This window comes from Cupressus sempervirens, chromosome 6 (assembly GCF_028749045.1).
Source record: "Cupressus sempervirens isolate cs-2001-9-10 chromosome 6, ASM2874904v1, whole genome shotgun sequence".
Classification (NCBI taxonomy): domain Eukaryota; kingdom Viridiplantae; phylum Streptophyta; class Pinopsida; order Cupressales; family Cupressaceae; genus Cupressus; species Cupressus sempervirens.
In genome coordinates this window covers 382,108,798-382,135,757 of record NC_143123.1, presented here as the reverse complement: position 1 = coordinate 382,135,757, position 26,960 = coordinate 382,108,798, and the positions used below count along the sequence as shown (strand labels likewise).

Genomic DNA, 26,960 nt, shown 5'->3' with positions numbered 1-26,960 from the left:
ATATTAAATAATTACATGAAATATTATCACAGTGTTACAATACAACTCATCAAGTATATCCCATGGGAATCTTTCCATGTTACACATCCATCAAGGTGCAACATTACATAATAAAATAAAATAATACAATATAACAATATTATGCAATGTGTGCAACACTCATTATCTCAACAATCCCCCACTTGTTGTATACATTGCATAGGGTCAATCTGTAGCCACATAAATGAACAAAAGAACAATCCCTCCTAGCACATCCACAATCATGGATCAAAGTACATAAAGTGCTCCCTCTTGGTACCTAAAAAAAAAATCAAAGTATCTAGCTTCTCAAACATTAATGAAGCCACCTTTTATTTTTTCACTGTCATCGAACATACATAAAAGCCATCCAAAGAGGAAGCCACCCAACCCATCTCATTAGAAGATCATAAAATCCTCTACCAACTAAAATTCCAAGCACAAAAACTTGATCCAAAGGTAATCATATGTATCCGTAGTTGTCAAAATATCCATAGCTGAAATAGCACTCACAACAAGTGTAAAACCCATCCAACTATCCATACCTCCAAGGGTATAACAAGTGAATCTCACATCATCAACATATCCAATCTACAACCTGCAATCACAAGCCTCAAGAGCAATACCTACCACATATATACCAAGAAGCTCCCACTGCAAAAGATAATGTCAAATCTATAACCAATTCACTCACTAACATCTCAAAGAAGTGAATCCATGTAATCTAAAGGACATCCACAACACATGTAGAAATAACCTGCAAGAACAACTCTCATAATAACTCTCCAATGCTCTCCCATTTTCTCCACAACCAATAGAGGAAAGAGATAAAGGAATAACCATGTCATCTCTCACATGACATACATGAGTACTAACCAGTGATCAAAATCTCTAATCGATCTCCAATCCAATGTAAGAAAAATTGAACATCTAGGAAGATAACCAAGACCAAAGAGAAACCATACAAATCATTACATGTATCATATCCTTCTACACACACCTCCAAATCTAAACTGTGCAAGTATGATCTCCTCCATAAAACCCCAACAAGAAGCCTCAACAACACCCAAACCATACCTATAACTAATTTCATGGATGTAAGCCTCTCACAAGAATATCAAACTCATAAACCATTCCTAATCCAAGGAATATGCCCAATATAAAACCATCTCCCAAACTTAACCAACATAACAACATATGCAAATGGAGATTACCAATGTTAAACCATCTCTCAAATGAACTCTCCAGAACTAACTCATGTCCCGTAGCTCATGGTGCAAGAGCACACCATCAAACCAAGGAGTCATAAGGTCTTCTCCAAATAAAAAAAATGGTTTTAAGGTCTTCTAGGCCTTTTTCAAACTTAATTTTAGCATTTTTGCTTACTTTTTGCAATTTGACACTATTGTGTGAACCCTTGACAACTTTGGTATTTCTATAAACCGGTTGATTCATGAGGTCACAAGGGTCTAGTAGTCTCCTAGGGTCTTATTAGAAGTCATAGGAGGTGTTATAAACTTTATAGGTCTTAATAAAGTTATAAAATGCAAATAAGTTGCATAACTAGAGCAATAATGCAACTTTTATGCAATAATTATGTTTTTTGTTTGTAAAGGTTCCCTCCAATGGTCACAACCTTTCAAAATTGGTTGGACCAATTGGAGGAAGTTCTTCATAAGCCCTTACAAGTGGGTGGAAGATAGAGATGTACATTTGGCTTTGAAATCAATAAAGAAAACTATCATTTTCTTGCAAAAAGACTATTTCTCTGTACATTGTATGAACTGTACGGATCAGAGGGCTTGGAAAGTTGACTTTTATTGTAGGTTACTGAATCACCTTTCAAATGAGCCTACTCTAAGCTCTTGAAACATTGGGAGGCAAAAGTTATAAGGTTTTTAGTGAAAGTTGTTTGCAAACCCTCACTACTTGGGGTTTTGTACAAAAATGTTGATTTCTCCCATTTCCACCATTGAAAAATTCTGATTTTTGGTGGAATGGGAGGTTGTCCAATGTACTTTGACATTTTGGTGGTTTCCAAGTAGGTGATGATGGTGGCTATACATAATTTGCATTAAAGAGTTGGCATTACCATGTGACAACTCTGCTGCAGTAAGGAACTCCGTGATTTGCATGTATTGGGGGTTGAACTAGTAAGTAAAACTCAGGAATCTACCTTCCCTTGTCCTCATCTAACTATTGGATGCATTGGTTTGGTTCCTCTAACTTTATTTTTGGTACTTCCTTCATAAATGTGACCTAATTGAAGGAATTAGGCATGTATGACAGTTAAGTTTTGGAGGACTTATATCTAGTTCTAGCACTTATCCTTTTGAAGGTTTAACAAACTCCATAAAGGGTATCTAGAATGCCAACTGTTTGGGGAGGTGCTTTGGAAGTTTTTATAATTATTGCACATTTTGTCTTGGACGGGCTAGTAGCCTTAATTGCCACATTCTCAAACAGTGTCATGAAACCCGTGTTGAACATGTTGTTTGGTCTTGATTCTTGGGTCTTGCTAACATATTGATTCTCTTATTATGTTGTTCAACTTTTTTTGTAAGGATCCACCATTTTTGGAGCATTGAGTCAAGTTTGAAGTTGCATAGATTAATGCTAAGTGTTGCATTATTTGGACAGAACTATGGAACCCATGTTCAAGTTGTTGTATGGCCTTTTTTTTTTGGTTTTGTTGATATATGGAACCCCCTTACATGCTGAGAGTCTTAATTTGTGAGGATCCACCATTTCTTGGGTGTTGAATCAAGTTGCTAGGTGTCAAGTTTATGGATTAATGTTGATCCATTTGTGTTGTTGTTGTGTCAAGGTGTAGAGGTTTAGGTGTAAGATCTATCCTATTGGGTTGATATCAGCATTGTGTAAGATCTGTCCTATTGGGTTGATATCATCATTGTGCTATTGTGTTGATATCAGCATTGTCCTTAAGATTACTTAACCTCTACATCAATTGGTATCAAAGCTTTGAGATCCAAAGGCTTGAAGTTTCTTCATTATGTCTAAAGAAGAGGGAGATGGACTATCATCAAGGATGACAAATGTTGAGATTGTGAAGTATCTTAGGGAGCAAAAACAAAAGGAGACTGAAAAGAGAAGTAGGGATGATCTCAGAAATAATGAGATTATGCAGATGAGGGATGAAATAATCAGGCTTAAGGAAGAGCTTGGAAGGAACATTAGGAACTCTAGTGATCTTGAACAAAGGAGTGATGATGAACCCCTTTTGGAGGAAGAAGAAGAAAAATGTCTTCTAGATCAGAGGCTACTTGTAAAGACTCTAAAGTCCATGGAAAGAAGATCCTTGGATGCTAAGTTTGATTTGCCCACTTATGATGGGAAGATGGATCTTGATGATGCAATAGATTGGGTGAATGCCCTAACAAGTTTCTTTGATTGTGAAACTATCCTTGAAAATCAGAAAGTGAAGATAGCCAAGTCAAGGCTAAGAGGGTCTGCATTGGTATGGTGAAACTTTATCCAAGATGATAGGGTAAAGAGAGGCAAAAATCAGGTCTCCACATGGAAGAAAATGGTGGCCTTGCTCCGAGAAGCCTATGTACCTGCAGATTATGAAGTGCAACTCCATAAGAGGAGGATGGGATTGAGACAAAAAGATATGGATGTCTCAACATATACTGAAGAATTCCACAATCTTGTGATGAAGTCTCATATTGTAGAACTAGAGAACTTGAAGCTTGCAAGGTATTTGCAAGGGCTGAAATTGTCAATTCAAGATGAATTGAGTTTAACCACCATTACCACTGTCCAACAATGCTTCATGTTGGATTCCAAGGTAGAAGAAAGGTTCAAGAGGAGGAGTGAACAAGGTGGAAGAGGTAGAGGAAGGAATAACAGATCAAGAACAAACTCTTGGAATATGGAAAAACCAAACAAATCAAATAAGTCCTCTGATCAAGAGGCTAAAGAACAAGGAGAATCAAGTTCAAGGGGACATGCAAGAGGTAGAAGATCCTTTGTAAGGGGTAGAGGAAGGTCTGATAGGCCTCCAAAATGTTTCAATTGCAATCAAATAGGCCACTACTCCAATAAGTGCCCAGAGAAAGCAAACGAGAATGAAGGTGAAAGAAGAGCTCAATTGGTCTGTGAGGAAAGAGACCTTGAAGCAAAAGAAGGCATAGCATTGATGATGAGACAAGCCTTTTTGCAAGTGCCACATACTCAAGAGCCTCCACAAAGAAAGAATTTTTTTAGAACAAGGGTTAAATGCCAAGGAAAGGTATGTAATCTGCTCATAGATTATGGTTCCACTAAAAATTTAGTTTTTAAAGAAATGGTGCAGAAGTTAAAGTTGGTTAAAACTCTTGATCCTTCCCCTTATCATGTTCCTTGGCTCACCAAAGGTCAACAAACCCTTGTGACTAAACAAACCATGGTGGAATTCTCCTTGGGTGACTTTAAGGATACTATCCTACGTGATGTAGTGCAAATGGATGCTTGACATCTACTGCTTGGCAAACCTTGGCAATATGACATGGATGCCACTTATAGTTGTAGGAAGAATACCTATACTATAACCAGGGATGGCAAAACTTATACCTTGAAACCCATGCTTGATCAAAAGCATGAAAAGGAGCCTCTAGTTGTTTTGGTAAATGAGAAGGAAATGTTTGAAACCATTAAAGAATCAGACCAGGGGTATGTGCTGATCCATAAGCCAAGGGAGGAAACAAAGTCTAATAAAATTAAACCAGTTTCTAAGGAAGTGCAAGAACTTCTTGAAGAGTACCATGAGATAGTGCAAACCGATCTACCTTCTTCCTTGCCACCAATCAGAGATGTGAGTCATCAAATAGACTTCATACCCAATGCTTCATTTCCCAATAAATCCCCTTACAAGATGACATCTGCACAAAATGCTGAGATTCTTAAACAGGTCAATGAGCTGCTAGGAAAAGGTCTAATACAAAAAAGTCTGATTCCTTGTGTAGTGCCTGTTGTTTTGGCTCCAAAGAAAGATGGCAAATGGAGGTTGTGTACAGATAGTAGGGAAGTCAATAAAATCACCATTAAATATCAATTTCCAATCCCAAGAATAGAGGATCTACTTGATCAACTAGGAGGTGCTTCTTACTTCTCAAAAATTGATTTAAAATCAAGTTATCATCAGATAAGAATAAATCCAGGAGATGAATGGAAAATAGCATTTCAAACAACAGAGGGTTTGTATGAATGGCTTGTTATGCCATTTGGATTAAGCAATGCACCTTCAACTTTTATGAGGTTAATGAATGAAATTTTTCAAGACTATAATGGGAAGTTCTTGGTTATCTACCTTGATGATATACTGATATTTAGTTGTAGTTTGGAAGAGCACCTTAAACATTTAAACATGGTATTCAAAAGATTACAAGAGCATAAATTGATTATCAACCTTGAAAAGTGCACCTTTTTGCAAAAGGAACTTACCTTCTTGGGATTTGTGATCTCTCAAGGCACTTTGAAGATGGATCCTTCAAAGGTTGAAGCAATAGTTAATTGGCCTCCTCCTAAAACACGAAGTGATGTTAAAAGCTTCCATGGATTAGCTACATTTTATAGGAAGTTTACAAAGAATTTTAGCCATGTATGTGCTCCAATCTTAGATACCATTAAAGGAGGGAGAAAGGTTAAGTTTGTATGGACAAAAGAAGCCAATGATGCCTTTGAATACCTCAAATCAAGGATTGCACAATATCCTATGCTAACCCTCCTTGATTTCAACAAGGTCTTTACAATAGAAATGGATGCTAGCAACCTAGCCAGCAAGGCAGTCCTAAGTCAAGATGGCAAACCAGTAGCATTTTTTTTAGAAAAACTAAATGATGCCAAAAAGAAGTATTCCACCTATGACTTAGAACTTTATGCCATGGTTCAAGCTCTTAGAAAATGGAGACATTATCTCCTACCTAAAGAATTTGTAGTGTTCACTAATAACCATGCATTAAGTTTTCTAAACTCACAAGATAAGTTGAATGCCAGGCACCTTAAGTGGATGGAATAGTTGCAGGCATACTTCTTCAACATTAAGCATAAAAAGAGCCAAGCCAACAAGGTGGCTGATGCATTGAGCAGAAGGATCACTTTGGTGCAGCAAACCCAACTCCAAAGCATTGGAATAAGTGCTCTTAAGGACCTTTATAAAGATGATACTAATTTTGGCCACATTTATTAGGTTTGTACCACATTAATAGGTAGGTTTAATGCTAATCTCTTTGAATTTCTCATTCAAGATGGCTTACTTTTTAAGGGACAATAGTTATGTATCCCTAGGTGTTCAATGAGGGATAATATTATTAAAGAAAAGCATTGTGGGGGAATGAGTGGACATTTTGGTCTAGATAAAATATTAGAGGCAGTTAGGAGGAATTACCATTGGCCAAAGATGCAAAATGATGTAAGAAAATTTGTAGAAACTTGTGTCATATGCCAACAAGCCAAGGGAACTTCTACTAACCAAGGTCTTTACCAACCTCTTCCTATACCTTCTAGGCCATGGAAAGCTATCTCAATGGACTTTTTTATGGGACTCCCAAGAACAAAACAAGGGTATGATAACATTTTTGAGAATGTGGACCATTTTAGCAAAATGGCACATTTATACCATGCAAGAGTACTCATGATGCATCACACATTGCACAATTATTCTTCAAGGAAATTGTTAGAATTCATGGGTTTCCTGAGTTTATTGTATCAAATAGGGATGCCACATTCCAAGGACAGTTTTAGAGAACTTTACATAAGAAGTTGGGAACAAACTTGTAGTATAGTTCTACTTATCATCCTCAAATGGATGGGTAGACAGAGGTCATAAATAGATCTCTTGGCAATCTCCTTAGATGTTTGACAAAACAATAAACTCAAAGTTGGGATCTTTTGTCGCCACAAGCTGAATTTTCCTTTAATGATTCCTTGAATAGATCCATTGGTGAAACACCCTTTCAAACAATCTATGGCATGCATCCCAAGGGTCCTATGGAGTTGAGGGAACTTCCTAATGATTTTAAAATCAGTGCTAAAGGAGAGGAATTGGCAGATAAAATAAGTGCAGGATCAGGTAAAGGACAGTTTGGAGCAATCAGCACAAAAGTATAAAGTAATGGCAGATAAGAAGAGAAGAGAAGTGCATTTTAAGGTAGGAGACAAGGTATGGGCTTACATAAGGAAGGAGAGGCTTCCCAAGGATCAGCACACCAAGCTTCAAATGAGGAAAATAGGGCCATGTACAATAATACACAAGTTTGGTGAAAATGCCTATGAAATCACTCTCCCACCATCTCTTTCAATTTCTCCTATTTTTAATATTGTTGATCTAACTCTTTTCAAAGGAAATGATGATGTAACAGGTACTAATGATGAGGAAGGGACAAATGCTGATTGGTTGCAGGAACTTCCACCAAGTCAGCCCCTTCAATTGGAGAAGATCCTTGATACCAAGATCCATAAGAAAACTAGGCACAAGACTTATTTGCAGTACCTTGTCAAGTGGAGAGGTCTTCCCAACATTGGTGCCACTTGGATGACAGAACAAGACATTATTATGCATGGATACACTATAGAACAATTAGCCTCAAGTGGGAACTTGAGTTTCAAACAGCCTGGGCAACATGGTGCAGGAGCACCCCATCAAACCAAGGAGTCATAAGGTCTTCTCCTAATTAAAAAAATGGTTTTAAGGTCTTCGAGGCCTTTTTCAAACTTAATTTTAGCATTTTTTCTTACTTCTTGCAATTTGACCCTATTGTGTGAACCCTTGACAACTTTGGTATTTCTATAAACCGGTTGATTCATGAGGTCACAAGGGTCTAGTAGTCTCCTAGGGTCTTATTAGAAGTCATAGGAGGTGTTAGAAACTTTATAGGTCTTAATAAAGTTATAAAATGCAAATAAGTTGCATAACTAGAGCAATAATGCAACTTTTATGCAATAATTATGTTTTTTGTTTGTAAAGGTTCCCTCCAATGGTCACAACCTTTGAAAATCGGTTGGACCAGTTGGAGGAAGGTCTTCATAAGCCCTTACAGGTGGGTGGAAGACAAAGATGTACATTTGGCTTTGAAATCAATAAAGAAAACTATCATTTTCTTGCAAAAAAGACTTTTTTTCGTACATTGTACGGACTGTACGGATCAGAGGACCTGGAAAGTTGGATTTTATTGTAGGTTTTTGAATCACCTTTCAAATGAGCCTACTCTGAGCTCTTGAAATGTTGGGAGGCAAAATTTATAAGGTTTTTAGTGAAAGTTGTTTGCAAACCCTCACTACCTGGGGTTTTGCACAAAAATGTTGATTTCTCCCATTTCCACCATTGAAAAATTCTGATTTTTGGTGGAATGGGAGGTTGTCCAATGTACTTTGAGATTTTGATGGTTTCCAAGCAGGTGATGATGGTGGTTGTACGGAATTTGCATTAAAGAGTTTGCATTACCATGTGACAACTCTGTTGCATTAAGGAACTCTGTGATTTGAATGCACTTGGGTTTGAACCAGTAAGTAAAACTCAGGAATCTACCTTCCCTTGTCCTCATCTAACTATTGGATGCATTGGTTTGGTTCCTCTAACTTGATTTTTGGTACTTCCTTCATAAATGTGACCTAATTAAAGGAATTAGGCCCGTAAGATAGTTTAGTTTTGGAAGACTTATATTTGGTTCCAGCACTTGTCCTTTTGAAGGTTTAACAAACTCTATAAAGGGTATCTAGAATGCCAACTAGTTGGGGAGGTCCTTTGGAAGTTTTTATAATTATTGCACATTTTGTCTTGGATGGGCTAGGAGCCTTAATTGTTGCATTCTCAAATAGTGCCATGAAGCCCATGTTGAACATGTTGCTTGGTCTTGATTCTTGGGTCTTGCTGACATATTGAATCCCTTATTATGTTGTTCAACTTTGTTTGTAAGGATCCACCATTTTTGGAGCATTGAGTCAAGTTTGAAGTTGCATGGATTAATGCTAAGTGCTGCATTATTTGGACAGAACTATGGAACTCGTCTTCAAGTTGTTGTATGGCCTTGTTTCTTTGGTTTTGTTGATATATGGAACCCCCTTACATGCTGAGAGTCTTAATTTGTGAAGATCCACCATTTCTTGGGTGTTGAATCAAGTTGCTAGGTGTCAAGTTTATGGATTAATGCTGATCCACTTGTTTTGTTGTTGTGTCAAGGTGTAGAGGTTTAGGTGTAAGATCTATCCTATTGGGTTGATATCAGCATTGTGCTTAGGATTACTTAACCTCTGCATCAGCTCAAGATCCATATCCATGAAAGAAATGCATAAACATAATGCACCTAAGAGAATCAATGGGCTATATCTCTCAAGTAGCAATCGCCGAGTAGACCAAGAGTTGGGAATGAGAATGCTCATCAAGATATCCAAGTCTCCAACCAAGACTCATCTAAGAACAATCTCCTCTCAATTCCATATCAGGTGAATGTCCCTCAGACTTCCTGATGAAACCATCAATCGTCCCAACAAATACTTCTCTAATCCAAGAGAAATCAACATCACCACTGTCCCTAAGTATCCATGAGCACCTATAACCAAAGACTAACTTTAAAAAAATTGAAAGAAAACTCTTGCCACTTTGGTAGCTTTATTACAAAGTTTAGCCTTATCTTTTAACAATTAAGTATTATACTATTAGGTGTTTTTTATGTGGTAGGGTCATACCCAACATAGGGAAAAAATTGTAAGGGTGTACCAAACCTTGCTAGATAATTGCCATGTTGGAAAACCTAGAATTATTAACTTGTAATTGAGCTCTACCTGAACTGGTAACTCAATTCATTACTTCATTTTTATAATATTTTCTTTATAAATATATTGTCACTCTAACAAATGCAAAGAAAATATTTTGCTATACCAATGAATTTGTACCCAGTCCCATATTAAAAATTGGCAATTTGGTTCAAGCTTCATTGTTATGAACTAAAGTCCTTAGCTTGTCGATTTGTGCTATCAGATTCACATAATTCCATTTGTTGTGGAGGCCACTCATCAATAATCTGAGGGAGACAATTGTAGATTCCCACAATGGTGGCAATGGAGGTATATTTTCAGAAGCTCGAGGTATAGTGCATGATATATGCAAATAATTTGTAGTAGTAACACATTTTAAAGATAGCTTCTACATTTCATTGCTATGAGGGTGAACTTGATAACACATTTTAGAGATTGCTTCTACATTTCATTGATATGATGGTGAACTGTGATGTCCCAAATAATCACTATAAAATTATAAATATAGGAGTGAAACTTGGAAGCAAAGGACAATGTTGTGAGACATGATGGTATGTGCATGGCAAGATCATCATCTGAATGGTAGTTGATATTAATAAAGCCAAAAAGTGAGAATTGATTTTCTTGAAGATAGTGGTGTAGTTGTGCACTTGCGATGTTACTCAAGTTTATTTAGATAATGTTTCGTTATACGTTAGGAAAGTCCCACTGCAATTTTATGGGGCTAATTAAGATTAATTTGAGGTACGTGCCAACCTACTATTCTTAAGGCTACTGCCATGTGTTGGGATAAGGTAACTCAGCCTTACCATGATTTATTGCTTTATTTGTGCTTTCTTGGAAAGTTGCTAAATTAAGCTAGATTCTTCCACAAAAAAAGACTTGGAGTAGAAAAAAATAGAAAGCTTCTATTTTTTGGCAATTTACTCTCTTATATTTTGTTTCTATGCAAGGATTGTGTATAAGGAAGTTTCTAAAATAATTTGTAGATGTGTTGAATGTAGATGCTTTAAAAATTGTTTCATCTTCTATGAAAACTCTATAAGTACAAAGCATTGTTGTAGAGAATTAAGTGAGAGATGAGAAGTTATTTGCACAGGTTTATGCTGTTGGATTTTCTGTAGAATGGAGCAAGATGTAAATCTCCATATGGAGGTTGAAAATGTATTATAATTTGTTGATGAATAATACATTAGCTTGATGCTTTGGAGGGTGGGGTTTTTTACCTAGAAAGATTCCCCACATAAATTTGTGTTCTCTATTTTGTCTCATTCTTCTAGTTTCATGATTGTAGAATAATAATCTATATGGCATAAAGTTGTTGAAATTTATTTAGATCGGTAAATTGCAATCACTTTCCTTTAAGGTTTTAATTGAAAAAAATCAACTATGTCTATTTCCACTTTTATGACATTGTAGAATGCACTTGTATTTGCTTATTAGAAGTTGTTCAAGGAACTATTGTATACAGGATGTGCATACTGATCTCAAATGACTTTCTGGGGTGCTCTCATTTCCCTTCAGTTGGTATCAGAGCTTAGTTTTATGAATTGCATGTTGCTTGCATGTGAAGATTCACAATGTTTTGGGTTCTGGGTATTTCTTTTGTTAAGATTTCTCAGCTTGTAAAGTTTGAAGGGTTTTTTGAAGAAATTGGCTAATAATTGATCCTTTGATGAGTGGTAGTCTTGTAGTTGATTTAGTTTTTCAAAAGACAGTAGACATTTCTTGAAGGATGGCGAAGATAGAGAAAATAGAGTTGGTCATGTTGAAATGGCATTCATTTGGAGCTCTTGGTTGATAGCAGAATGATTCTTGATGCATGGGTATTGGAAGATGTCTCTTTTGTTACCTGGAATACATATAGGCTATGGAGTTGATCATTACATGATTTGGAAGCTTCTGGATAGCCTATTTCTCTTAGATGCATGTACTAGCAGTGGTTGTGGAATTGGTCTACAAATGGGCCTGGAGTTCCTGTGCTATGTTTTCCTCTTATATGCTTATACGCACATGGCTTGGATTCTTGTTTGTTGGTCTTAGGGGTTTATAATTTTTCTTTAAAAATCTATGATGATGCTCATCTATAAAATAATCTATTATTCTAGGTTTAGTTGTTTGATTTTTTTTCAGATTTTGAGTCTTCAAGATGAAAAGTGGGTGTCAATGTGCATGGGTATTCTTAAACACAATGTTTTTGTAGGTTTTGCATGCTGAAATAAAAAACTTGTGGTTTTTTGTGGATCTACTAAAGAGTTATTTTCTTGACTCTTGTTCCTTTAGAGTGGTACTAGATGAGATAGTTACAGTTCTACATGAATGCATTCTTTGTGCATGGTGAGAGGAGGTGTTTTTCTTTCATTGCATGGAGGTATTGGTACGTGATCAGTCACTCAACATTTCTGTGGTGATGCTTTGTTGGATTCCTGGACTATGGTGTTCAATGTGGGCATGATTGGCAAATCAGATTTATGCTTAATTTGGTGTTTGAGTCATGTTGTCTACATGATTATTCTTTTTTATCTCATTTGTACATGTAACTAATGTGATAGTGGGTTTGCATGTTGCAATGTTTGGATCTACAAGTTATGCAATTAGGTGGGTAGGCCACCCATTTAATTGCAATGGGATAACTTGGATGTGGACTGTCTATATCCACCAAATTTGATTCAGTGTTGGTGCAAACTTGTTAGCTGGCCTTGTTTGTGGCTACTTGTGCATTTGTATGGTTGCTTTGGGTTGAGAGGACAAATAATATTTGAGTACTTGGATAGTCAGTTATCGAGTCCTATAGCATGGTGAATTTCCTTATTGTGGAGATCTTGGTTTCACTCAGTGTGATGTGTGGGTCTAGATTATTTTCAGTGGGAGCTTTAGTAGTGGTTGTATTTTTCAATCATATGGTGATGGATGGTCTTCTTTAGTGTTGCAGATGTTGGAGGATGCCTTAGATCCTGTTGCTGTAGAAGGGTCTTTTACATTTGTAGGTTCACTAGTTGGAGATGGTATCTTCATGTGATTAGAGATGTTGACATCTTTAGGATTCAAGGGGTCCTTGGTAGAGATGTTTATGCTTTTATTTGATATATTATCATGGTGGCTTTTATGTCATGGTTTTCTCTTTATTACCACAGAGTTGTGACATGATACGGTTATTTGATATGATCACATGGAGCATGTTATCTACTTGGAGGAGATGGTTTAAAGCATGATGTCATGTTTATGTTCCTAATTCCATAGTTGGAGCTTTGACATTGATCTTGGTTTAATTTCTTACTATTGAGTACTTTGATCATTTGATTGGTACTTCATGACAATGCTATGTTGTAGTGGAGTGATTGATTGCAAGTGCTTGTGGATACTTGGAGACTTAGGTGAGGCTAGAGTTCTCTTGAGATGAGAGACATGTTGTTGAGATGTATATTCTTGATGAGATTTCAACAAAAAGTCTGAGGAGCCTACACCTTTGTTGGACGTGAGTTCAATAGAGACCTATGAGGAGATTGTTCTTGGATAAGTCACAGGGTGACTTCCATATCTTGGAGGATCATTCTCATTCCCCGCTCTTGGTCTACTTGGCAATTTATCACTTGAGACGTATTGCCCAATGTTACTTTTAGGTGCTTTATCTCTTCTTCATATTCATGGATCTTGAGCTGCAGTTAGATGGTTCTGAAGGATTCATTATGAGAGATAGATAACATGGTTATCTCTTTTAGGTGTATTTTCATTTAGATGACAATAGGAGATGGTAGTGAGCTGATTTCCTGAAATGGGAAATGGAGTTGTTTGATCTTCTTTGGGAGGCTTACATCCATGTAGATTCATGATATCATGCTATGTTTGATCTCTTGATGTTGAAAATTTTTGGATGTTGTTGTGGCTTTTCTCTTGAGGTTATGAAGGAGACCATACTTGACACAGTTGACATTTAGAAGTGTTTATAGAAGGACATGCCACATGCTTATGATTTGCAATCTCTTTCTTTGGTCTTGGTTATCTTCTTGGATGTTTTGGTTCACATAACATTGTTTTTGAGATCTGTTGGAGCTATAGTGGTCACTCTTTTGTGGTCATTTGTTATCACTTCATTATTTTTTGTGATGACAAGGAGGTTCATTTATCTCTTTTCTTTGTTGGATGTGGAGAACATGAGAGAGTTGTAGAGATTGGATGAGAAAGATGTTTCTTGCAGTGTTTTTGCTATAGGATTTGCATGTCTTTGTGGATGGTCCTTGGTACTACATGGTTGCACTTTCTTTGCGTTGTTATCAGTAGACTCAGTATGCTTTTGATTTTTCAAATTCAACATTACCCATGCAATGGGAGTTCTTATATGTGTTCTGTCTTCATCGACCGGTTTGGATATAGAGTTTGAGGTTGTAGTTTATGAGTTGGTTATCTTGTTGGCATGAGTTTTCTGATGTTAGATACCTTTGAGGTGTGAGTGATTGGATGGGTTAGCATTTATTGTTGATGCTATTTGCAATCTCATGGGTTTATCAGTTGGATTGGACCAATCAGTTTGGTTGTTGTTTTAGCTAATATTTTATCTTGTTCTCTAGATGATGACTTCACAATTTTGTTGGGCTAAGAAGTTCATTTTTAATTTTTTTAATATACTTTTGTGTAGCTCATGAGCGTAGTGGAGTGGTGGCAGTAGTGTGTAGCCTTTGTTATCACATGGATCTTATGCTTGTGTTATTTGGACAAGTGTCTAGTTGGAGCACAAGAGCGTATGTTATGATTTATGTTGTTTCATGGATAGTTGTGATGATATAGTTTCATTATTTTGAATAGTCAAGTGAAAAATTGTTGGGATAAGGTGACTCAGCCTTCCCAAGATTTATTGCTTTATTTGTGCTTTATTGGAAAGTTGTTAAATGAAGCTAGATTCTTCTACAAGAAAAGACTTGAAGTAGAAAAACAGAAAGCTTCTATTTTTTGGCAATTTATTCTCTTATGCTTTATTTTTATGCAAGGGTTGTGCATAAAGAAGTTTCAAAAATAATTTGTAGATGCATTGACTGTGGACGCTTTAGAAATTGTTTCCTCTTGTATGAAAACTCTAAGTACAAAACATTGTTGTAGAGAATTAAGTGAGAGATGAGAAATTATTTGCACAAAGTTATGCTGTTGTATTTTCTCTAGAATGGAGCAAGATGTAAATCTCCATGTGAAGGCTGAAAATATATTGTAACTTGTTGAATAATACATTAGCTTGATGGTTTGGAGAGTAAGGTTTATTATCTGGAAAAAAATTTCCCACATATATCTGTGTTCTATATTCTGTCTCATTTTTCTAGTTTCATGATTGTAGAATAATAAATTGTACGTCGTAATGCTGCTGAAATTTATTTAGATCAATAAATTGCAATAACTTTCCTTTAAAGTTTAAATTGTGAGAAATCAACTATTTGTTTCCTCTTTTATGGCATAGTTGTATGCGCTTGTATTTGCTTATTAGAAATTGTTCAAGGAACTATTGTATATAAGATGTGCATACTGATCTCAAATTAAAGTGCTCTCATTTCCCTTCACCATGTGTTGTGTTGGGTGGGGGGCATGGCCCACCCCTGATATGGATATCTCAGTCTCAAATCCCACCCTAACATTCTAAAAAGCAATCTGAACTGCTTGGTCACAAATTGCCTATCTTTTAACATGTCATCGTAAATCAACCTCATATGGCAATGCCAAATTTTCTTATTTTAAGTAATCAGAAAGTTAGAAAGTTGCTATGCAAATGAGCCAATAAGACTTATGTAACCGTGTAATCTGGTCAATCAATATTTAGAGTGATACAAAATGACCAATAATCATTTTTATAGTCAGCTTCGGAATTTTATAAACTATATCTTTTTCGCTCAAATGAGAAGTGGAATACGGGAATGAAAGTAGGAATAAGTAAGATAAACAACTTGACTTCAGCTTATTGAGGAGCGTATTAATTAGGATATTATTAGCGTAGTCTGGTGCCCTCTAAATTCAGAACCATAAATTTGGTTTGGGTTATGTTAAACTCTTACATATGCTACAGTTCTAACTTTTTTTGAAAGAGGCTTAGTTTTTTTTTTCTGCACTTCTCACATGGTGTGAGAGCTAATGTGTCCTATTATGTTTCCAGAATTAGACCTATTCTAACAAGAAAGACTTCCAGATAGGTGGATTGGGTGGTACATATCCTGTGAAGACTTTCATTAGAATCCACTAATTAAATATGTCATGGTGGCTATACGCTAGAAAGCCTGATATTAACTGAGAGTAGTCACACACTGCATTCGCTATGTAGTTTCCCAGGTCATTCAAATAGTGGTTTTTATTTATATTAATACATGTTTCTTTGATCATTTTCACACTCAAGAAAAAGACACAGAACAAAGGCAGACAACATTTTTGGTGTAGGGTTCAGATGAGGGCGTTTTAATTTATTTTCTAAGTTTCTGCCTTAGAAGCAGGATGTGTGCCTTCTCCCTGCCATCGGGTGTGGATGCATACCAGTTCAAATGCATCATTTGCATGCAGTGTCCAAGATGTGCACGCTAGTAAATCTATACTGTATATTCCTTCAAAAAAAAATTGTATCTATGGCATTTTGCATTGATCAATGACGATGTATATATTATCAAATGATACAAATCTGTATATTTGTTTTTTTTTTTTTTTTGACACATGCGTGCACCCAATACATGAAAACCCCACAAAAAAAAAAGAAAAAAAAATCCACAAAACCATCTACTGGATTCTCATACCCGCAACCAACCCGGGAACTAAGGAAATGCACATTCAATTAGTATTCAAACAATTCAAAGTGAGCCCTTGATCAGGAAATCGTTAGTTGGACAATTACATCATGTTGGAAGTGTATATTTTCTAGATATATTGGAAATTCCAACATCCTAAAAACAGCTAAATGAATACCAATCTTAAATATACAGTTATACTAAAAAAGCATGATACAAAGATAGGGTTCCGCACAAAAGTGAAGCAAACAAATACCTTGGATGATTGCAATCTTGATGGTCAAAGAAAAACTGAGGAGATTTGATGGCAATCTCGATGGTCAATGTTCTAAAGTACAAAGCATTATGCTTTCCCGTGTAACAGAGATGTGCCAAGATATCTGGGTATACTAGCAAAACAAGACAATCTGATTTTGTAAAATTTCAATATTATAATTAATTAAAAAGAACAAATTTAGTTTCCAGACATGATACAATATCTGGGTACAAAAAAGCAAAACAAGGCAATCCAATTCTGTGCAATACCAATCTTTTAATAATAAAAAAGAACAAATCTGATTTCAATGTTCATGAAGATAAGCAGTTAACAATAGCATAAATAAATAAAATGAACATCAATAATAGAACATTCCCACTCGATCTCCTTGAGAAATGGTTGGATACATCAATTCCTAAATACTTGAACTGACAACTATCCATTCAAAATCCATCTAGTTGAGCTACAAGCACAACAGTGTGCTTAAAATAAAAATAAATTTGAAAGAACCTTGGACTGGATTAATCTCCTAATGTATAATTACTTAGTCGAATCATCCCCATCATTTATCTTGTCACCAGTGCAACAAAAGAAATGGGGCAACTTGACCCGCCCGCAACTTCTGCAATACAAAAAAATGCAAAATCTTAATGATAAAGCCCAAATCCTGCTTTCAACTGAATTAATCTATCAAAAAGCAAGCAAATGCAAACATATACACATATTGTCAGCTGGTAAATCTACACTAACAAACTAAAAGTTACAATACAGAAAAATAATTGGAATCATATACCATACAAATTCATGATATACAATAAGTATGGAGAATGGTTATTTTATTTCAAAAGCTGCTGTTCGATAAACCAACAATTAATCACCAGCATAAGAAAGTTGTCGGTAGAATACTTATTATACTATACAATGACAACTAAACATAACATTATCCTTCTTAACATATGAGAGAGTGGTGGCTCTTGCTCAAGCTGTCTATATAGCCTTTCAGCTCCTTGCTATCTCTACTGCTAAACCAGTTGGATATTAGTTTTTAGGACTCTTCTATGCACCTTTGGCCGCTTCATTTGTGGGTCTTTTGTCCTCTCGTATTGCTAGTCAGATTGACGTCTGTGTGGCTTCTAGCCTTCTCATTAATCCATCTTCTCCCAAACACTCTAGCTTATCAGCTATCTAATAGTGCCAGATGCCCTATCTGAGGGGGTTTAGCTTCAACTCCCATGTCACTTGTGAGTATTGAACTATTAGTTGCTAACATGGCACATTTTCGTTGTGCCTATGCATGTCTCCATTTTGTAGACAAATTCGCTTGAAACCCTATTTCAAATCTGAGATGTGAGGTCTTAAAGGAAATAAATATCAGGAGCTTGTTATTGTATGCAGGTTTCATCACTTTGACATCATTGACAATATTTCTGACAGTGTTCTATTTTCAGTTTTTTCCTTAAGTTGGTGAGTGTGAGTTCAACGAAAGCAATGTTGAGAGGTGTTCCCCTCCATGAAAGCTTTGCCCTAGGGTTCACCAAATTTCATGTTTGAGGTTAGACGTTCAGTCGACACTAAAAAAATGTATAAGAATCATTGAGATTGCATTTTAGTTCATACAGAAAATAGATGGCGGCATTTTATTAAGATGTATTTTTCAAAAGCTCTTTCTAGGGTTTCAAATAAGTTTTTGGCTACAATTTTTAAAGTTTATTAAAATTTATTTTCCAAAACAATTATCAGGGTTCTCAATAGGTTTTTGTACAAGTAAAAGCACCTTTTTGATTAAAAACACAACATCAATGGAAGATGTCGCATTTGACCACAGATTTTTTCTGCTAAGGCACAATGTATTTATTCTGCAACCAACTATTTACAATGTATGATCGTGTGAGAACAGAGCAAAGCATGATGATGTCAAGTTCAACTATTTAGACAGCATTTTCATTTTGAAATTAAGTTGCTGTTTGGATTTGGGTTTGAAATTTGTTTCAAAAAAAAATCTGGGTGGGTTCAACCTAAGTCACAAGGTTCGAGTTCGAGTTCGAGTTCGACAAGGATGAAGTTCGGATGAAGTTCGACAAGTCAAAAAACTCGAAAAAAAATTCGACATTAAATTCGCCTCATGTAATTCTCCAAAAAATATGTTATTTATCATTATTATTATATGTTTAAGTTTAATGCGAGGAACTTTCAATTCATAACTACAATAGAAAACATCTCTTCATGTCTAACAATATATCCAATATATAATCAGAATAGTTTGAGATTACAAAATAGATTTGAAATCATTACAAGAAAAGATATCACATTTATAAGATATAACCCATAAGAAACATGTGAAATCATGATTACAAAGTTCTTTTACTATCCAAAAGATAGATCAGCGTTTTGTACTTCAAAGTTTAGAACTTCAAATAGTTCAAAATTAGCAAAAGTACGAAGATAGTTCTTGTCAAAATATTATAGTCAAAAGTCAATACTATTAAACTTCAAAAAAGCTCCAGGTTATCAAGAGCACTTGGCTGATCTACTCTAGAATCATCATCAGTGTCACTACTAAGCTCATCATCCAAGAAGTCTGGTTCCTCTAGAGGTCCAATTGCCATGTCTTCTAAAATTCCTTTTTGTGAGGAAGATGTGGAGTCCTTTGCTGATTGGTTCATGAGCAATTTCAAATTGCTACGAACATAGACAAGATCTCCCAACTTTCCGGACAGCAGCTTGTTCCTCTTTTTAGAATGAATGTGGTCAAAACAACTCCAATTCCTCTCACATGCTGATGAACTTGCTCCCTGACTCAATACTCTAATAGCAAAGCGCTGTAGTTCAGGAGTTTGTGCCCCATAGCTCATCCACCATCTAGACCCAGTTACCTCAGCTCGTGCCATGTCATATTGTGCTGCTTGCATTCCAAACATCCCTTCTGCTTTCTTGTATCTCCAACATTGGTCCCTGATCAAAGCTGCAGTGTTTTGATCCGGCTCATACTTGCTAATGGCATCATAAAGTCCTACCATAATTTCACTATCACTTTGTCTATCAATACGAAATAACTTGGGCTCCAAATAGCAAGTTGCTGCATGTAGAGGTGTGTGCATCATTTTCCACCTGAAATCAACTGCCTCCCATATCTCTATGTAGTCTGCTTCCACATTCTTCAATGCTCTCTGAATGGATTCTTTACAACGGTCCATACTTTCATAAAGCATGCCAAGGCAAGGAGCGTCACCATCCACCATACGAAGAACCTCAACAATTGGACCACATATGTTCAAAACCTTTGATCCACTTTCCCAAAAATTGCTGTTTAAAATGATTTGCTCTATGTTCTTCCCCTTAGCACTTTTAGAAAATGCTGAACCTTCCCACTCATTAGAACAAATCACAGATCTCAAAGCTGCCTTTTCTTCAATTACTCTCCTCAATGTGATATAGAATGAAGCAAACCTTGTGTCACAAGGCCTCAACAACTCTCTCGATGCATGTTTCCTGTAAAGACTCAAGGTGAGACAATGGTTTCTAATGAAATTTACAACTGATCTCCCTCTATAAATTGCTTCATGTATCCATGGGAACTTGGCCAAGTCATGAAGCAACAAATCCAAACAATGGGCTGCACATGGGCTCCAATAAATCTGTGGGTACTTCTCTACAATCAGCGTCCCGGCTCCCACACAATTCGCTGCACTATCAGTAACCACCTGAACCACATTTTCCACCCCTACTTCAATAATGGCTTCGTCTAATATCTGGAAAATATACTCTGAAGTTTTCTTTTGACTGATCATGTCAATCACTTTCAAGAACACAACTCCTTCAGGGGAAGCCACTAAAACATTAATCAAAGGCCCCTGACATATATCTGACCACCCATCACTCAATATAGTGCAACCAGTTGCCTTCCAAGTGTCTTTAACCACAGTTAACTTTCCTGTCACTCTGCCTTTGGACCTCTCTAGAAGAGTTGTTCTGAGAGCCTCTGAAGATGGAGGTGCATAACCTTTGCCAAACTCTGCTGTTTTCGCAACTGCATTACGAAAATGAGGATTCCTTGCCGAATTGAATGGAGTAGCACTTGTAAAAAAATAATCACCCCATGCATCATCCACCTCTTGTCTCTCTATTGGTTTCCAAAAGCTGTTTAATGTTCCACTTTGTTTTCCTGCACCTGTAGACTTGAGCACACTAGAAGATGACACAGATGTGAACCTAGATATATCCTCTTGAATTCTTTGTTTTTTTGGCATGTTTATGTGGTCAGCTTCCCCCAAATGGGTTAGTTCTCTTTCTATATCAGCTACCATTTCTTTAGTCACATTTGGACATGCTTTAACCCCTCCTCCTGTGCCCCCACTAATACCAAGTAAGTGATCTCTTGCCCTTGTTAGGCTTCCTGTAAAATCTTTCTTACAATTAGTACAATAGAGTTTGGCACCATCTTTTGTCACATATTTCCATACTTCAGACTTCGATTTTTTGGGAGCCATTCAATTACAACCTGCATGATACAAAAAAAAGAATTAATACTTTTATTTCAAATCATTCAATATTTTTTTAATATATTAAAAAGAAATATAAAAAATAATTATTTCGAACTCTATAATGAAACATAAATAAATACCAAATTTCATTAAGGGCATACAATATAAAAAATATTATTAAATTAAAGTATATGTGACGTTAAAACAAAGTAAGATCACTAAATTTAACAAAATAAAACCCTTAAACTATATGATTTAAAATATACAATAAAAGTATAATAGATTTTCTATGTTTATATTATTTATATACATTAGTTTTTTCATATAAAAATAGAAAACAATTAATAAAATAATATATTATAAATTAATTAGTAATATTAATAATAAATAAAGAGTGTAATTATTTTGTAGTTTACCTAAAACAAATATTGCATACAAAACTAAATAATTATAAAATAAAATATAAAAACTTGACAAAAATAAATATGATATTTAAACATTAATTCACGATATAATTTAATATAAAATAAAATATTACTACTTTTTATAAACATTATTATTAGAATATAAATCTATTACTATTTTAGTGTTTAATATCTTATTATTTAATATAAATATTTATATTAAAATATTATATTTATTAATTTAATAATTTAATTTATTATTTGTTTTGAGTTTACAAAATTTTTTAAAAATAAAACTATAATATAAAACAATGTTAAAATATTAAACAATATAACTATAAACATTGAACAATAATTTATATTATAATATTAAACAGTATAAGTATTATAACTATAATTTATAAACATTGAACAATAAAAAATCTAAATGAACAATAATTTATATTATAATATTAAACAGTATAAGTTGTGTAACTATAATTTATAAACATTGAACAATAAAAAACCTAAACTGAAACAATGAAAAAAATCGCAGGTGCCAAAGGGAATGAAAGAAAGCCAGGAAGAAAGTGAAGGAAACCTACCTGGTATCCGTCGGCAGCAGGAGGTCGGATGCAAGGTCGTCAGCGGCAAGAGGTCGAATGCAAGGAGGTCGGATGCAAGGAGATCGATGGCAAGAGGTCGACCAGATGCTAAACCAACGTGATCTTTGAATGCGCATCCAACCAGCGTCCAACCAGTTTCTATAATGACTCCTGCTTCAAACGCTGGAACAGTAAAAACAATTTATTTTGCTTCATGTGCTCAGTGGAGAAACAGGTCGTCGTCTGCTGATGCATTCCTAGTGAAGGGCTCGGGTTTTTTATAATACTTTTGGCCAAAAACCCTTAAACGGCAACCAATAAATTATAGTTTCCACAAAACGACGAGATTTTTTCTGCCGTACGAACTTATAGCGAATTTTTAACTTTATTTTTTAGTTCTTTAGGGTTCGCCGAATTTCAAACTTGAAGCCAAAAATTCGGCAAACCTTGTGACTTAGGGTTCAACTATGTTTTGGGCACGTCCACACAGAAACATACGTTTTTCCCTAAAAAGTATGTGTTTATAGGCAGCAGCAAATATGTTAATGCACCAATATGCTAAATAGTAAAGCAACATAGCAAAATACACTAAGTTACCGGATTCTCTCCCCCCCACCCCGAATGTGGAAGCAGATGTGACCGGAGGCAGAGGCAGAGGCAGGGGCGAATGCTCTGTTGAGATGCCCAAGAAGTGTTGGCAATGGATCAGCATCCCTCAATGGATTTGCAACATGGTTTAACAGCCTCTTGTGTCTTCTATAAGTCGAGTGGTCGTATTGGGCATTGATAGATTGATCTTTTGGTGCAATAGCAACCCTAGCGATTAACAAGTGGTATTAGAGCTTGGTCACAAGTTCCAATCTTTGCAAGCCACGACGAGTAATGTTGGGAGGGGGATTGTTAACAATGGGTCAGCATCCCTCTATTGCTAAGCAATTCGAATTGACAAGTGTTAGGATTAACCACAGAAAAAAATAACAGTTACATGCAAATATAACCAATATCAGAAAATAATAGATCACACATAAGAGAACACAAGACACCAAAATTTAATGTGGTCCACCCAATCCCTGGGCTACGTCCAATAACAGCAAGTCCAATATTATTATTATCCAGTGATTACAACCTGCTCACAATCCATAATCCCTTACAACTCAATACCGCCACAAGAACCAATTTTTGCATCACACATTATGAAAATACCTAACCCTAAGCCCTTTTTATACAAATTTTTTGTCTCTTACAAAATTAGGGCTAGAATAGTAGAAAATAATAGCCGACACCTTTTACAATATAAGAACATTTTTGGCTTCAAGGGCGTTGGCTCTCAACCCCACCCAACTACTGCAATAGGGAGCACACCTAGGGCACTGCCCCAGAACCCCGTAGGGGCGCTGACCCCAAAACCCGATAGAAATAATCTGGAGGGAAATTGCGTCGAATAAACCTGAGTCTGATTAGGCTCCACATAACACCAATCTCCCACTTGGAGACTAATCAGGCTCCACAACAATTACCTCCCACTTGGAGATTGATCATAGCACATCCACTGGATTGTCATTTGTATGTATCTTCTCCAGCTTTAACTGTCCATCATCCAAAACTGACCAAATGAAATGGTACCGCAACTATATGTGTTTTGTCTTTGAATGCAGAGCTGAATTCTTTGCAAAATGAATGGCACTCTAACTATCTGTAAACAAATAATTATCCCTCTGAGGGTGTCCCAATACTTCTAGGAAGAACTGAAGCCATATCATCTCTTCGAATGCCTCTGTAGCAGCAACATACTCTGCCTCTATAGTGCATAAAGCATTAACCTTTTGTAACCTAGAAACCTAGCTCACGGCTGCCCCACCAACAATAAATACATAACCTGTAGTACTCTGCCTTGTATCAATATCCGCTGCCAAATCTGAGTCAACATATCCCTGTAAATCAGTAGTAGAGACCCCAAAATGTAAACACTTACTTGATGTTCCTCTCAAATATCTGAGAATCCATTTAATTGCATTCCAATGCTCAATTCATAGATGACTCGTATACCTGCTAACAACTCCCACTGCATGTGCAATATATAGCTTTGTACATACCATAGCATACATCAAGCTTCCTACAACTGAAGCATAAAGTACTTTGGACATCTTATCCTCCTCTTCTTGTGTCTTTGGACACATCTCCTTAGTCAACTCCAAATGACCAGGTAAAGGTGTACAAAGATATAAGGTATCTACTTTTACGCCTTTTGCTACTACAAGGGAACCTTTTGAAACCTTCCAATTTTTATCATTAAAAGTAACTACGCAACCCTTATCACCAAGTTGCCCTCCTGAAATTAAATTCCTACTTAGCCTTGGAACATGTCTTACCCCATGTAGTAGCCAATGATTCCCATTCTGCAACCTAATCTTAACTTTTCCCTTTCCAACAATTTGACAGAGTTCATTATCCCCCAAATAAACAAGCCCAAAATCCCCTTGGACATAATCAATAAAATAACCTCTATGAGGTGTAGCATGAAATAAAGCACCAGAATCTAAAACCAATGAATCATCAACACTTTCTAAAGACAAAAGAAAAGCATCATCGTCGGATTTGTTATTTGCCATATTTGCCTCCTTGTTCCCTTCTGGTTCATCTCCTTCATTGTTCTTTCGAGTCCAACAATCTTTCTTCTTATGCCCTGTTTTACCACAGTACCAGCAATCTCTCGATCCTCTGGATTGAGACCTCTTGCCCTTTGACTTTCCTCTTGATTTCCCACAATTTCTAGAATTATTTCCTCTTAGTTGTTTTGCCTCTGCTTTGTGCGTTCAAAGCACTTCCTAATGTAGATCCACCAGAGGATTTCCTACGAGTTTCTTCACTCAAAATAACATCGATCACATCATCATACTTTAGGGTATTAGATCCAAAAACATAATTACTCACAACCATTACCAAGTCATTCTGGCTTTCAGGCAAAGAACACAAAATCAAGAGCCCTAATTTCTTCATCAAAATTAATACCCACAAAAGATAACTAACTAGTAACAATATTAAACTCATTTAAATGATCTGCAACAGATCCACCTTCTGCCATTTTCATATTAAATAAATGCTTCATGAGAAATATCTTATTTGAAGCGGAAGGTTTTTCATACAATTTCGCAAGGGTTTCGATCAACTCTTTCGTCGTCTTCGCTTTTGTAATGTTAAATGTCACTGATGGTGTCAAGCATAACCAAATGCTTCCAAGTGCCTTTCTGTCTAAAATCTCTCATTCCTCATTTGTCATAGTTCCCTAGTTTTTAGTTTTTCCTTCCAACGGCCTCCATAAATCCTTCTGATAGAGATAGTCCTCCATTTGCATCTTCCATAACTGAAAGTTATGCCCATTAAACTTGTCAACCCTCAACTTACCCTCATCTGCCATCGCTCCCACTCAGCCACGAGGCTTCCACTCAACCATGAGACCTTCCTACAGATGATCGCTAAAAAAAATTGACGACGCTCTGGCTTAAAAAAAAACGACCATCTGGCTCTGATACCACTTGTTAGGATTAACCACAGACAGAAATAACAGTTACATACAAATATAACCAATATCAGAAAATAATAGATCGCACATAAGAGAACACAAGACACCAAGATTTGACGTGGCTCACCCAATCCCTGGGCTACGTCCACCAATAGCAAGTCCAATATTATTATTATCTAGTGATTACTAATTACAACCTGATTACACTCTGTAATCCCTTACAGCTCTATCACCGCAAGAACCAATTTTTGCATCACACATTATGAAAATCCCTAACCCTAAGCCCTTTTTATACAAGTTTTTTGCCACTTACAAAATTAGGGCTAGAATAATAGAAAAATAATAGCCGACGCCTTATAAGGGCATTTTTGGCTTCAGGGGTGCTACCCCCGAAAAGCCCCACAGGGGCACTATCCCCAAACCCCCAAAGAAGTAATCTGGAGGGAAACCACGCCGAATAAACCTCTAAGTCTGATTAGGCTCCTCATCACAATAACGAGGCCATTCAATTTGCTAAAGACAATATACCCAATCTCATAATTTGTACTACAACTTAGTCATACTGGGCCTGCTCTACTTTGCATCATCAAAACATATGCCATTCATCATATAAACACTAGTAAACATACCAATAGCTACGTAATCCTTATACCAATAACAGTCTTCTTTATCTTGCATTCTTGCTCTCTCTAATTTTGCTTTCAATTCTGCAACTTTGCTTGTTTTGTGTATTTGTCTACTTCATACAATGTTTCCCATTTAGTCCAAATTGCAAGCGTTGAATCTAATTCCACAACCTCTGTGAACTCAGCTTTAGCTAAGGCACTAATCCAAGCTTCTCTGACAATCACGTTACATGGAAATGCTTTCTTCTCCTCAATTGTGCATGAAGATAACTCATTCTTTGTCTTTATGTTCTCCTAGTTCTTTGTAATCGTTCAATAATCAATACCCAAGTAGATTAGGTGTTTTCTCATCTTCTTCTTCCAACTATCATAGCTATCACCATCAAATTTAGGACTGTCCTTCCTATAAACAATCTAGATCTCCTCAATTTATTAAGCTTCTTAATAAATTTACTTTAGAAGGATTTAATTGAAATAAATTACCTCTGGTCATTGTACTAGATGTGATCATATTCCCTGGCTGATCTCTAGTTCTACATCTTCAATCTTTGAGTTGCGAATGATAACCTATAATG

At 36.1% G+C, this 26,960-nt stretch overlaps 1 protein-coding gene across 1 annotated transcript in view; it reads right to left on the bottom strand.

Annotated features, from left to right (window-relative positions):
• Positions 1-17,026: 17,026 nt before the first annotated feature.
• LOC149552653 (uncharacterized) overlaps positions 17,027-26,960 on the bottom strand; it is a 49,188-nt gene continuing 39,254 nt past the window's right edge. Inside the window, exon 3 of the mRNA XM_089788223.1 lies at positions 17,027-17,392. Coding sequence (XP_089644349.1) covers positions 17,311-17,392 — 82 coding nt within the window. The 3' untranslated portion in view covers positions 17,027-17,310. The remainder of the gene's footprint in view (positions 17,393-26,960) is intronic.